At 35.4% G+C, this 11,104-nt stretch overlaps 2 protein-coding genes across 3 annotated transcripts in view; one reads left to right on the plus strand and one right to left on the minus strand.

The window, feature by feature from the left end:
- The window catches only part of LRRN3 (leucine rich repeat neuronal 3), a 42,943-nt gene extending 36,840 nt beyond the window's left edge, over nt 1-6,103 (plus strand). For both annotated transcript variants that reach the window (XM_072401514.1, XM_072401515.1), the window contains exon 2: nt 3,139-6,103. In XM_072401514.1, coding sequence (XP_072257615.1) covers nt 3,478-5,601 — 2,124 coding nt within the window. In that variant the 5' untranslated portion in view covers nt 3,139-3,477 and the 3' untranslated portion in view covers nt 5,602-6,103. The remainder of the gene's footprint in view (nt 1-3,138) is intronic.
- The window catches only part of IMMP2L (inner mitochondrial membrane peptidase subunit 2), a gene marked incomplete at its 5' end in the record, with an annotated part of 413,525 nt that overhangs the window by 280,777 nt on the left and 121,644 nt on the right, over nt 1-11,104 (minus strand).

Below are 11,104 nucleotides of genomic sequence, written 5' to 3' on the forward strand. Positions count from 1 at the left end.
CTTATTTTACATTTTTCTCTAAAAAGGGGGGGCTGTCTTATTTGATGGCCCTGCCTTATCATCGGGGAAACACGGTATGTAGTAAATGTCGAAAATGAGCCTGCTTTTACCTATTCTGTTAAGATACGAGGCACTGAGAAATGCTCATGTTATCTTAACAAATACACACCTCAGTTACTCACTAATGAATATATTTATTTCACGCAAAGCAGCAGGTGAAAAAATGTAGTGATTACAGTGCAAAAAAAGCAACATATTGTATGAGTCTTTTTTGAACCTCTTTTTTAGGAAATCTGTTAAATAGAACAGCTTGTATTTTTTCTCCGATATGTTTTACAAGGTTCTTACAGTTGCATTTAACAAATCAGTATGCACTTGCAGTCTTGCTCTTACAGATGTCCAAGCAAAAAATGCCAACAAAGGTTTTAGTTGTCCATTAAAGTGAATACATACAGAAAATCATCAGAGGAACCTTAGTCAATAGTAATAAAAACTGATGTTTCCAGAAGGCATTTGTCACCGTTTTGGGGTGGGTTTAAAGGAGCTGGCAAAGTAGGGAGATTGACATGACTATGCTATATTATTCCATATAGTGCCCCAGTGGCCTGTGTGTGATTTTCAGTGTGGTGAACTTTTTAGGACTACTTTTGTGTGGGTATCTGTCAGCAGCAGTATTTGTGTTAACATATATATTAGCTTTTTTTTTGCTTTTCTATCACTTGCATTTAATTTTATCTTTATTATTAAAGATTTAGATTTTATTTCACATTTCTTGTAAATTTTTAGGTGCAAACTCAAATGTAAGACAAGCCTGGAAGGATACTGGATTGCTTACCATGAAGTTCAGGGGGCAAGCAGGTACTGAAATCCAAAGTGGTAGAAAGTATGCACCATAAAGTGGCAGTTCTTGTTTGACTTTCTTCAGAGTAGCCTTGCATATACAAGATATAGTAAAAGGGATCACCTCACTTGCTTCCTCCTCTCTCAGGAACAGAGCAACCAAAGAACTTTGCTTTAGCATTTAGATCTGCTGCTACTTAAACCATTTAGTTAAGACCTATAAGTAAGCACTTAATAAAACCATCGTCACAACTCAAGGTAACAAAAAAACCTTTTCAAAGCTGCAGAAAATCACATTGAGCCACTGCGGTCGCTGTATCTAAGCAGAGCTAACTAAGATGTCAGTATAAGTATCAAAAAATAAATAAAAAATCTCTGTAACACAGCATGTGGCTCAATAGCAACCTCTATATGGCTAAACCAAAACGTTCTTATACTGCAAAATTAGTGTAAGCAATCTGTGCATATTAAATAGTATGAGTTCATGAATAAATATTATAATATATGACTAAGCCTTTAGCGGAAAAAATATATCTTCAAAAAATCTATATAGACCTGTTAGGATTAGAGGAGTGCACCCCACCCCTAAACTAATGGTCACCATTGAAAAGAGAAACTAAAAACAAACCTGCAAAAAAAAACACGAATACAAAACTGTTGAGCTGTCTGGGCTGTTGAACTTCATTGACCGATAAATATTGCAAAAAAAAAAAAAAAAATTCAGCCGTTTCCTGGTAAGCTTCATAGTTTCCTAGCAAGCCCCAAAGTCACTACAGGACACAAGGCACAGTGGGGGGATAGAGCATCCAATAAACATTAGAAGTATTCATGGCTTCATGGGTGGCAGGACAGTATGAATTCATGTGCTTTTTTTTCAGGCTTGGCTTGTACGAATATTTTTTTTGTATTGCAGTAAAAAGGTTAAATATACAGGTGAAATGCATGTATTTATGTACTGCATAATGTATAGGCATCACGCACACATTACCTTCCTGGGCTCTTTTCTTTCTAAAGGTCTGTTTTAACACTTTCCCCTTTGTCCTGCCCCAAGACACGAATTCAAGTAATATATGGGCAGAGATTAATTAGTTCCCAGGGATGATCCTATAATTAATATTTACATTGGTAACAGTTTTGGGTAGTTATATTAGAAGGTAAATGTCAATAAATGATTCCAATGATCATAATTTGGTATCTATCTAAACTGACCCAAGAGACAAAAACTGTTCATTGCTCAAGGAATCCCTAGCAACCTCCGAGGGTTCCACTAAACCCTGGTTGAGAAACACTGAACTGATATTTTTCCAATATATTTTATGTTTGTTTTTTTACCTTCATCAAACTTTACATTCCGAAATGGATATACCAATGGATATACCACAAAATCATGTTAGGTTTGTGAAAACATTAAATCTAATGTCAAATTATGAGCTGATATGTAGATAATACAAATGTGGCACAGTAGGAACAAAAGAAAATGGAGAAAATGCAAATAATGGCCACACAGTATTCTGAACTACTAAGGATGACTAAATAAAAATTCCATTATATAGGTTTTAGACTAGACATATAAAACTGGGGTATTATGGGCTGCATAGGAACACTGAACATTCTGCCCCGGAGCAACTCAGCTGATATGTTACACTACCCTAAATATTTTGATACATATCATTTCACATGAATTATAGTGTTGCGACTAAAGACTAACGTGTGCTTTCATTTTAGTCACAATACAAAAATTATGTGTATGTAAATAAAAATAGCCTTATGTTGCAAAATAAGATATTGATTAAGACACTTCATACAAAAATGAACTTTTGCAGAGATATATCTATGCTTAACAAATTTAAAAAAATTCTATCCCTTCACTCAGAAAAAAATAAAAGTTTTAGTGGTCAAAAAAAAGTATTAAAACCCTTAGATTGTATGCTCATTTAAAATACCAAAAGTCATGTAGTCATTGGGGAATATAATAGTGTGGCATCCAAAGAGCAGAATGTTCCCATTGAATTTCCTCCTCCACAAAGTATAATTAGCTTAAAGAATGTATTGTGCCTATGTTGTTTGAGAAAGCCAGGAGCAAGGGGATATTTTCAATCCAAATATAACATTTTTTAAAAATGTTAGCAATCCTCAACAAATTACAGTCATTGGAACAATTACATTATATTTTTGTAATTAAATTATATAATATATTTATATAAAGAGAAAAAACAAATATAATTGTTTATAGGAGCTCAACATGTTTGCATATGTTCATGCATGCTTACAAAATAATGTTTATATGTTTATTTTCAGATCTCTATGCTAGAACATCTACCACCAATCAGATATGGAATTGTAAAGCCACCTTGTAAGCTGCTTCATCAATGGTCACCACCAGAAAATGGTAACACAGTGACTTTCTGATGTCCATCAAGACTAGCGCGACCTTCAGTTTACCAGTATGTGGGGATCTTCTTAAAAATGAGACTGCACTTTGCGTCACTAAAAAGGAATACTACAAATGTGTGCAGTTATATGTGGGTTAAACACAATCCAAGTTTTCATGAAGTGACCCTGTTAGAAAATTATACCAGAGAACAATAAACTGCTGATTCATAACTGGTAGACTATTATTAGGAACTGAAGAAAAAAATGAGAGAAATAAAACTTAGACTAAACCCATTACTTGGACTATTGTTTGCTGCACTTGTGCACGCTACACAGAAGAAACCTGATTGCCCACAACTGTGTACATGTGAAGTTCGACCATGGTTCACACCAAAATCCATTTACATTGAAGCTCTTACTGTGGATTGCAATGCATTAAATCTTGAGAGCATCCCAGTGAAGTTACCTGCAAATACACAGGTTTTACTTTTACAAGCAAACAACATTGAAGAAGTTAAGGATGCAGACCATTTTCCAGTAAATCTTACTGGGTTGGATTTATCTCAGAACAATCTGTCCTCTATGATCAATATTAATTTTACAAATGCCTATCAGATACTTTCTGTGTACCTTGAGGAAAATAAGTTAGTGGAACTGACTGAGGACTGCTTTTCTGGGCTTCAAAATTTGCAAGAGCTCTACATTAATCATAACTTAATATCCGAAATCTCACCAAATGCATTTGCTGGGGTAGGAAATTTGCTTAGACTTCACCTCAATTCAAATAGATTGGAGGCAGTTAATAGCCAGTGGTTTGAAGCTTTGCCACGTCTTGAGATCCTTATGATTGGTGATAATCCAATAATCAGAATGGAAGATATGAACTTTAAGCCTCTTATCAATCTGCGCAGCCTGGTCTTGGCAGGAATAAATCTCACAGAAATACCTGAAAATGCATTTACAGGTCTTGATAACTTAGAAAGCATTTCTTTTTATGACAACAAATTTATTAATGTTCCCTCAGTTGCTCTTCAGAAGGTTATGAATCTTAAATTTTTGGATCTAAATAAAAATCCTATTAGGAGAATACAAAGAGGAGATTTTAGAAATATGGTACACTTGAAGGAGCTAGGCATTAATAACATGCCTGATCTAGTTTCAATAGACAGTCTTGCGATTGAGAATTTGCCAGAACTCAGAAAAATAGAGGCAACCAATAACCCACAATTAGCATACATTCACCCCAATGCATTCTATAGACTGCCTAAGCTGGAAACCCTTATGCTTAACAGCAATTCCCTTAGTGCCCTTTATCGGAGTACTATAGAAGCCTTGCCCAACCTTAAGGAAATAGGCATACACAGCAATCCTATCAGATGTGACTGTGTAAATCGTTGGATTAATATGAATAAAACCAATATACGATTTATGGAAACCGATTCTTTGCTCTGTGTTGATCCTCCTGAATTCCATGGACAAAATGTAAGGCATATACATTTTAGGGAAATGATGGAAATATGTCTACCATTAATAGCTCCTCAAAGCTTTCCATCAAACTTGGATACGAAGAGGGGTAGTTCGGTTTCCCTGCACTGCAGAGCAACAGCAGAACCAGAGCCGGAAATATACTGGATTACACCTTCGGGTTCCAAACTCCAACCTAACATTTTTTCTGGTCAATTTTATGTTCATTCTGAAGGAACCTTGGAAATTAATAATATGAGCATCTTAGATGCTGGACTTTACACATGCGTAGCTAAAAACCTAGTAGGTGCGGATTTAAAAACAATTATGATCACAGTGGATGGTTCCCTGCCAGAAGAAGTCAATGGATCTATCAATATTGACATTAAGGAAGTGCAGACCAATTCTATCATGGTGTCTTGGAAATCAACAATAAAGATATTTAAATCTAGTGTACAGTGGACTGCTTTTCTTAACGAGCAATCTACTCAAATTGCTCAGAATGTTCGAATGCCATCAGACATAAAACAATACAATTTAACTCGCCTCAGTCCACTCACAGAGTACACCATCTGCATTAATGTTCCTACCATCTATCAGCAAATTGAAAAGCAGTGCATAAATGTCACCACTAAAGGACCAGACACCATGTCTAAGCATAACAAAACTTTTAACTCTTCTACAGCAGTCATCATCTTGGGAGGTCTTCTTGTAATCATTGGCATATCATACTTCTTCAACTATGTATCTTTGTATTTGAGGGGTACCTCTGATAACAAGTTTTCCAGGAATCTTCTACAAACACCAACATTTGCTTATAACGACCTATATCCTCCTTTGTTGAGTCTTTGGAATGTCAGCAAAGAAAGCACATATCTTGAGGTCAAATCTACAGTTATACAAGTACCGAGTCTCATCCCGTAAAAAACACCGATTTAGGTGCTTAACCTATGGAATACAAACAAGCACAAAGTTTTAGTTGTGCTATTGAATGAAAGATTTGACTTTTTTCTAGGAAAAAAAAAACACAACATAACTGTCACTGCTGCCTAAAGAAAGATACCCCTGGTAAATGGCTTACAGTTTATTTTAAGCCAAACAATCAAATGCTTCATTCAGACAAAAATATATCTATAACAAAGCTGAGAACTATGACTTTCTTAGTTAAATACAAAATAAAGATATAGCTTATGTTTTCTGTATTTGTTTTCTACATTATACTGTAGTAGAAATGAGCAATACCTCCCTCTGTGATGTATTACACATTTTAGCCAAGAGTTTTTGAAGTGACAAAAAAAATTGAATTGGCACATGGTGTAATGAAAATGGCATTTTTGTAGTGTAGTAGAGACAGTAAATATGTACATTTTTTTTATGGAGAAAAAAAATTACATTTTTTTGATTAATAAAATTTACTTGTGCCATGGCTATTTTTCTTATGTGATATGGAGACCTAAAACTGCATTGGATAGAAGACAAAAATCATACTGAAGAGACATGAGCATTTATGCACAATAACTATCGGAGTTACTTAAATACCACACAGCTATAATCATATAAAATATATGTAGTAAGCATTAAGAAATAACACCAATCTAGTACAAGAGGGTTTTACTGAAAGTTCATTGACTTTGGGCTCACTGGCTAAATTTTATACCAAAAGAAGTCTGGGAAACGTGACTGTGTTTATATAAAACTGTTCTCAGTGAATATTGAGTTAATAGGTATATCGTAACATTACCCGGAAAGTTATTCTTATGAATGTTTTATATTTGTTTGCTATTTAACATTTTTTTTTAAATGTTATGGTGTATATATACCATATTTAGCAAGCAATCTGTGTTCTGATACCCATCCTTCATTGGCAGCATTAAAGGCCATTTCACATTTGTTGACCGCAGAATTCTTTTGAAGGCCCATCTGTGCTCCCAACTATTCACATTCAACTGAACCATTTTGTACAAGTGTTGAGGATTGTGTCAAGGTTTCTGAAAGCAGCAAGTCGCTTTTGGCTGCTTTTCTTTCTCTGGAGGAAGAACTGCAACCAAAAGGACAACAGGTGCAAGTGGTGCAGTTTGCCAATTAGCAGCAGTTTGCTATGTGTCCGGGAGCAGCTAACCATGCGGTTTTCAAGTATGAAAGAGGCCCAAGTTTCTCAGCTACAGTAGATCTTCTGTAGTTTGTATTTGACAGGCTAGCCTACCATTCCCATGAGAATCAATAAGCCCCAGGCACCCAAGGCCATGACATGTTTCATATTTCCTGGACAATCTTCTATCTGATAGATACTGACTTCTGCAAACTGGAAACACCCAACAAGGTCTACTGTTTTGGAGATGTTCTAACCCAGTCATTCAGCTATCACAATCAGGACAAGGTCACACGTTACACTTAGACCATTTTTCCTCCCGTTAACATACCACATCTTCAGGAACTAACTTGCTTGCTTGCTGACTAATTTATCCTATTACTTGAAGGTGACCACTTTATCTGGACTCTTATGGCATTAAAAGCCTGTTAATAAAGACCACTAACAGCTGTCTGTGAGCACCTAGAAAGAACCAATGTGCTTAAAGTTGTCCAGATATGGAACAAATGCACTCTACTTCACACATATGTATAAGGCAGGTATTACATTTGTGAGTACATCCCGGAGATCCCAAAAAGCATATTAATAAGACATCATGATAACATTTAGGTATTGGTATATTGAGTAACTAGACTATCCATAGATAAATCCTATATTTGCAGTCATGGGGTAAAAAAAGTTATCAAAAGGTTTTAAAAAAATGTATGTATCAGGACACAGTTCCAAAATTTATCTGGTTATTAGCAGGTTCTAAATTTATTTAAATGCAACCTTGAGTGTAAAACAACATGACAGATTCCCCCATTTCATATTTTATTTTACAAAAAAAAAGGTCAAAATGAAAAAGCCATGTGTAAACAACCACCTTTAGCAGCAATGTCTTGAAATAATCAATCATTCTCTATTTGATTCTCATCCGTTCTCTCACATTGTTGTGAAGGATGTTTGGCCCACTCTTCTTTACAACTTTGCTTCTGTTCATTAAGGTTTGTGGGCATTACTTTATGCACATCTCTCAAAGTCCCACCACAGGACATTGGTTGGGATAAGGTCTGGAATTTGACTGGGCCATTTTAACACCATGATATTTTTTTTTTCTTTCATTCACTCTGCTTTAGATTTGTTGGTGTGCTTGGGGTCATTGTCCTGGTAAATAGCCCAGTGCCAAACATTAGCAAAGATGCCCCCACGTGTAATTCCAAAATACTTTTGAGTACAGAGGTGTTCATGGTCCACTCAATGACTGCAAGGTGCCCAGGTCCATTGGCTGCAGAACAAGCAGAATCATGCTCCTCCTGTATGTGTTGATATGCTCTGTAGTTTTCACCAAATGTGGTGCTGTGCATTAAGACCAAACATCTACACTTTTGTCTTGTCTATTTAAAAGGTCTTTTGGTTTATTCAGATGCATCTTTTCATGCTGCCATGTTCTTTTTAAAGAGAAGAGTCTTTCTCCCAGCATCCCTTCCAAACAAGCCATACTTTAGGCTTTTTATAATTGTACTGTATTGAATTTTAACATTTAACATGTTAACAAGTAGTGTCTGAAATGTAACTGCTGGGTCTTTTGCAATTCCTCCAAGCATTGCAGTCTTTTGCTGGGACATCCACTCCTGGAAAGATTGGAAAATGTTTTGAATGTTTTCCACTTGTAATTATGTCTCACTGTAGAATAATGGGCTTTAAATTGTTTGGAAATGACCTTATAAACCCTGCCAGATTGGTAGGCAGCAATAAGTGCTTCTTTAAGATCATTGCAGATGCTGGTCTTCCTTGCAATTGTTTTAACTCATACCTGTTTTAGACTAACCAACTGCTTACACTTCTGCTTTTAGAGAGGTGGTGACAGTTGCTCATGATCAGTTAATTAAGTGCATTTGATTAGCAGCACGCGCTACTTACCCCCTCTTAGTTCCTATGGAAGCAGTAAGGATGTGCCTAATTGAATAGACACACTTTCTGAGTTTGAACTGAGCTAAATAAAGAACGACCTGGCAATATTTCATGTGTTTTTGTTCACCTGAAGTTGGAGTTATTATATTTTAAGACCTGCTAAGGACGAGCTGATTTGGTAACATGTCCCGAAATACAAAACCTTATAAATTAGGTAAGAGTGTACTTTCTTTTTCTCATGTCTTAATGCACCACATATAAACAGCACAGTTGCAATCTGAATGTATGGTCATTACTACCATCATTCATTACTCACTTTCCAATTAGGAAAGGCAGTCCTGAACTTTCAAATTTAAAATCCAAAGCTAATACGTTCAAAGGTGTTCAAAGGTGTTCAAAGGTTACGTTTTAGATTTTAATGAGTCAAAGGCAATACATTTAGATTATACTTATGCTCCTCTAATTTATTATCCAAAAATGTATTAAAAACAATCTAACAAAAACGTATAAGCATACACAGTACAAAACTGCTAGCATGCATTTTTGTAAATGTTTATGCTGGCTGTATAAATAAAAGTTCCATTTTCACAGAGGCTGAACTGCTAATTAAAAGCAGCAATATAGACAGATGATAATAGCAGAATATCTCTACATGCTACATTTTACCCCTACGGAGAACATTTTTAAAATTAGATATTGAGTTAACAGTAAGAATTAACAACATCCGTTTATCTTCACAAGGTACCAAGCTACATCATGAACACTAATGCCTTCTTACCATTATTGCCCATTCATAATAGTTATACCTCTTTTCTACTTCACTTAGCTAGAATTGTCTGTGACCTAGAAAGAATTCTTTGCTCTGCTCTTAAAATGTTTTTTAAGCTCTTTACTTTGTTTTCAAAAATATTCCGGTAATAACTGTAATCAAAAATGAGAATGATGAAAAAACACTGTATATATATTTAAATTACTTCTGTTAGATTGTGTAAAAACTAAACAACACCTTGGTTTAGGTATTCAAATTAGAAAACTTTCACACATTTATAGGAATTATGATTTGTACTTTGGGACTTTCTCTCCAGGAGAAAAGACATCAGACGACAAATGTAGCTCCCAGAGCAGTGTTTCTAAATTGGTTCTACGGAACTCTAGGGTGCATCCATATGTTGCAAGGAGTTCCTTCAGCAATGAGTGATTTGTGACCTTTGGGTCAATTTAGGCGACACCAATAATCATTTTGGCACTGTAAGGGTGACATTCCTCCAAATGGCCAGCAATTTAAGCATCATTTTTCCTACTTAACACCAATGTACGGAGAGCTGTGGATATAGTAATAATGTTCCCTGAAGACCTGACATTTTTTTTCAAGGGTTCATCCATGTTAAAAAGGTCTAAAACAGGCTGTCTAGAGTAACAATCATTTTAAGTTAAATTGTTTTTTCTGGGTATACATTGATATTGGAGGATATAGTCAGAGTGTAGCTGTATTTCTCCACCAAGCACAGCACAAGCACCCCAGTGCAGTTTACTACATTTTAACATTAGTAAAGTACACCACTAATTCTATATAGGCCAACTTTTCCTTAGGCATCAGTCTTCCTTCAAAATGGGATAGAATCATCTGTATTATCTGGTTTTGTATTTGTGGTCAGCATGAGAAAAGAATGCCCCTTGCGGTTATAAACCTAGAAAAACTGTGATGTGTCAGCAAACACAAAATTGGACCCAAGAGAAAGTGGTTGGGATAATAGAAGGAACAATGCTTAGCATCAGAAAGTTGGAACTCTGGGTATGTTTAAGTACATAAACATTAATGCTTTGTTTAGCACCAGCCCCTAGATACACAGAAATACTCTATTTGTAATGTGTAGTCATTCTGCAGTGAACAGCCATAATCTCACCAAGGACAAAAAAAACATCACAAGTAATCAGTATGTGGCTCACCATTTGTAGATAGATTTCAAAAGGGTATTTGCAAAGCTTTTAGTGCGTATGACGTTAAAAGAACTGAACATGATATCACATTCCACAAATAAGCAAGTGACTGGGTTAACAGTGTGATTTTTTTAATATTTGCACAATTAGGTCAGAGATTGGACAAGGTAATGCTTCTCTATGAAACATGCATTTCAAAAGGAAGAAAATATTTTCTATGTGAAACAATGCTGTTTTGTTGCTACAGGAATACACAATATATTTGAACACCTATCTATTATATTTGCTGTTTCAACATTCAACATCTCAGGTAAATTCTAACAAATTTAAAATCTCTAAGAACACAGTTTTAACATAGTTGATGAATTACTATAGAACATACGGTTGGCATTAGAATTTATCAGCTAGACACACTCATCAATCACCAGATATTTCAGCACCATGGACAGAGCTTTTTATTCCAGGCTATTTGTCAAAAACAAAGAAGGTGAAATATGACCTACTTCA

This window comes from Pyxicephalus adspersus, chromosome 2, assembly GCF_032062135.1.
Source record: "Pyxicephalus adspersus chromosome 2, UCB_Pads_2.0, whole genome shotgun sequence".
NCBI classification, from domain to species: Eukaryota; Metazoa; Chordata; class Amphibia; order Anura; family Pyxicephalidae; genus Pyxicephalus; species Pyxicephalus adspersus.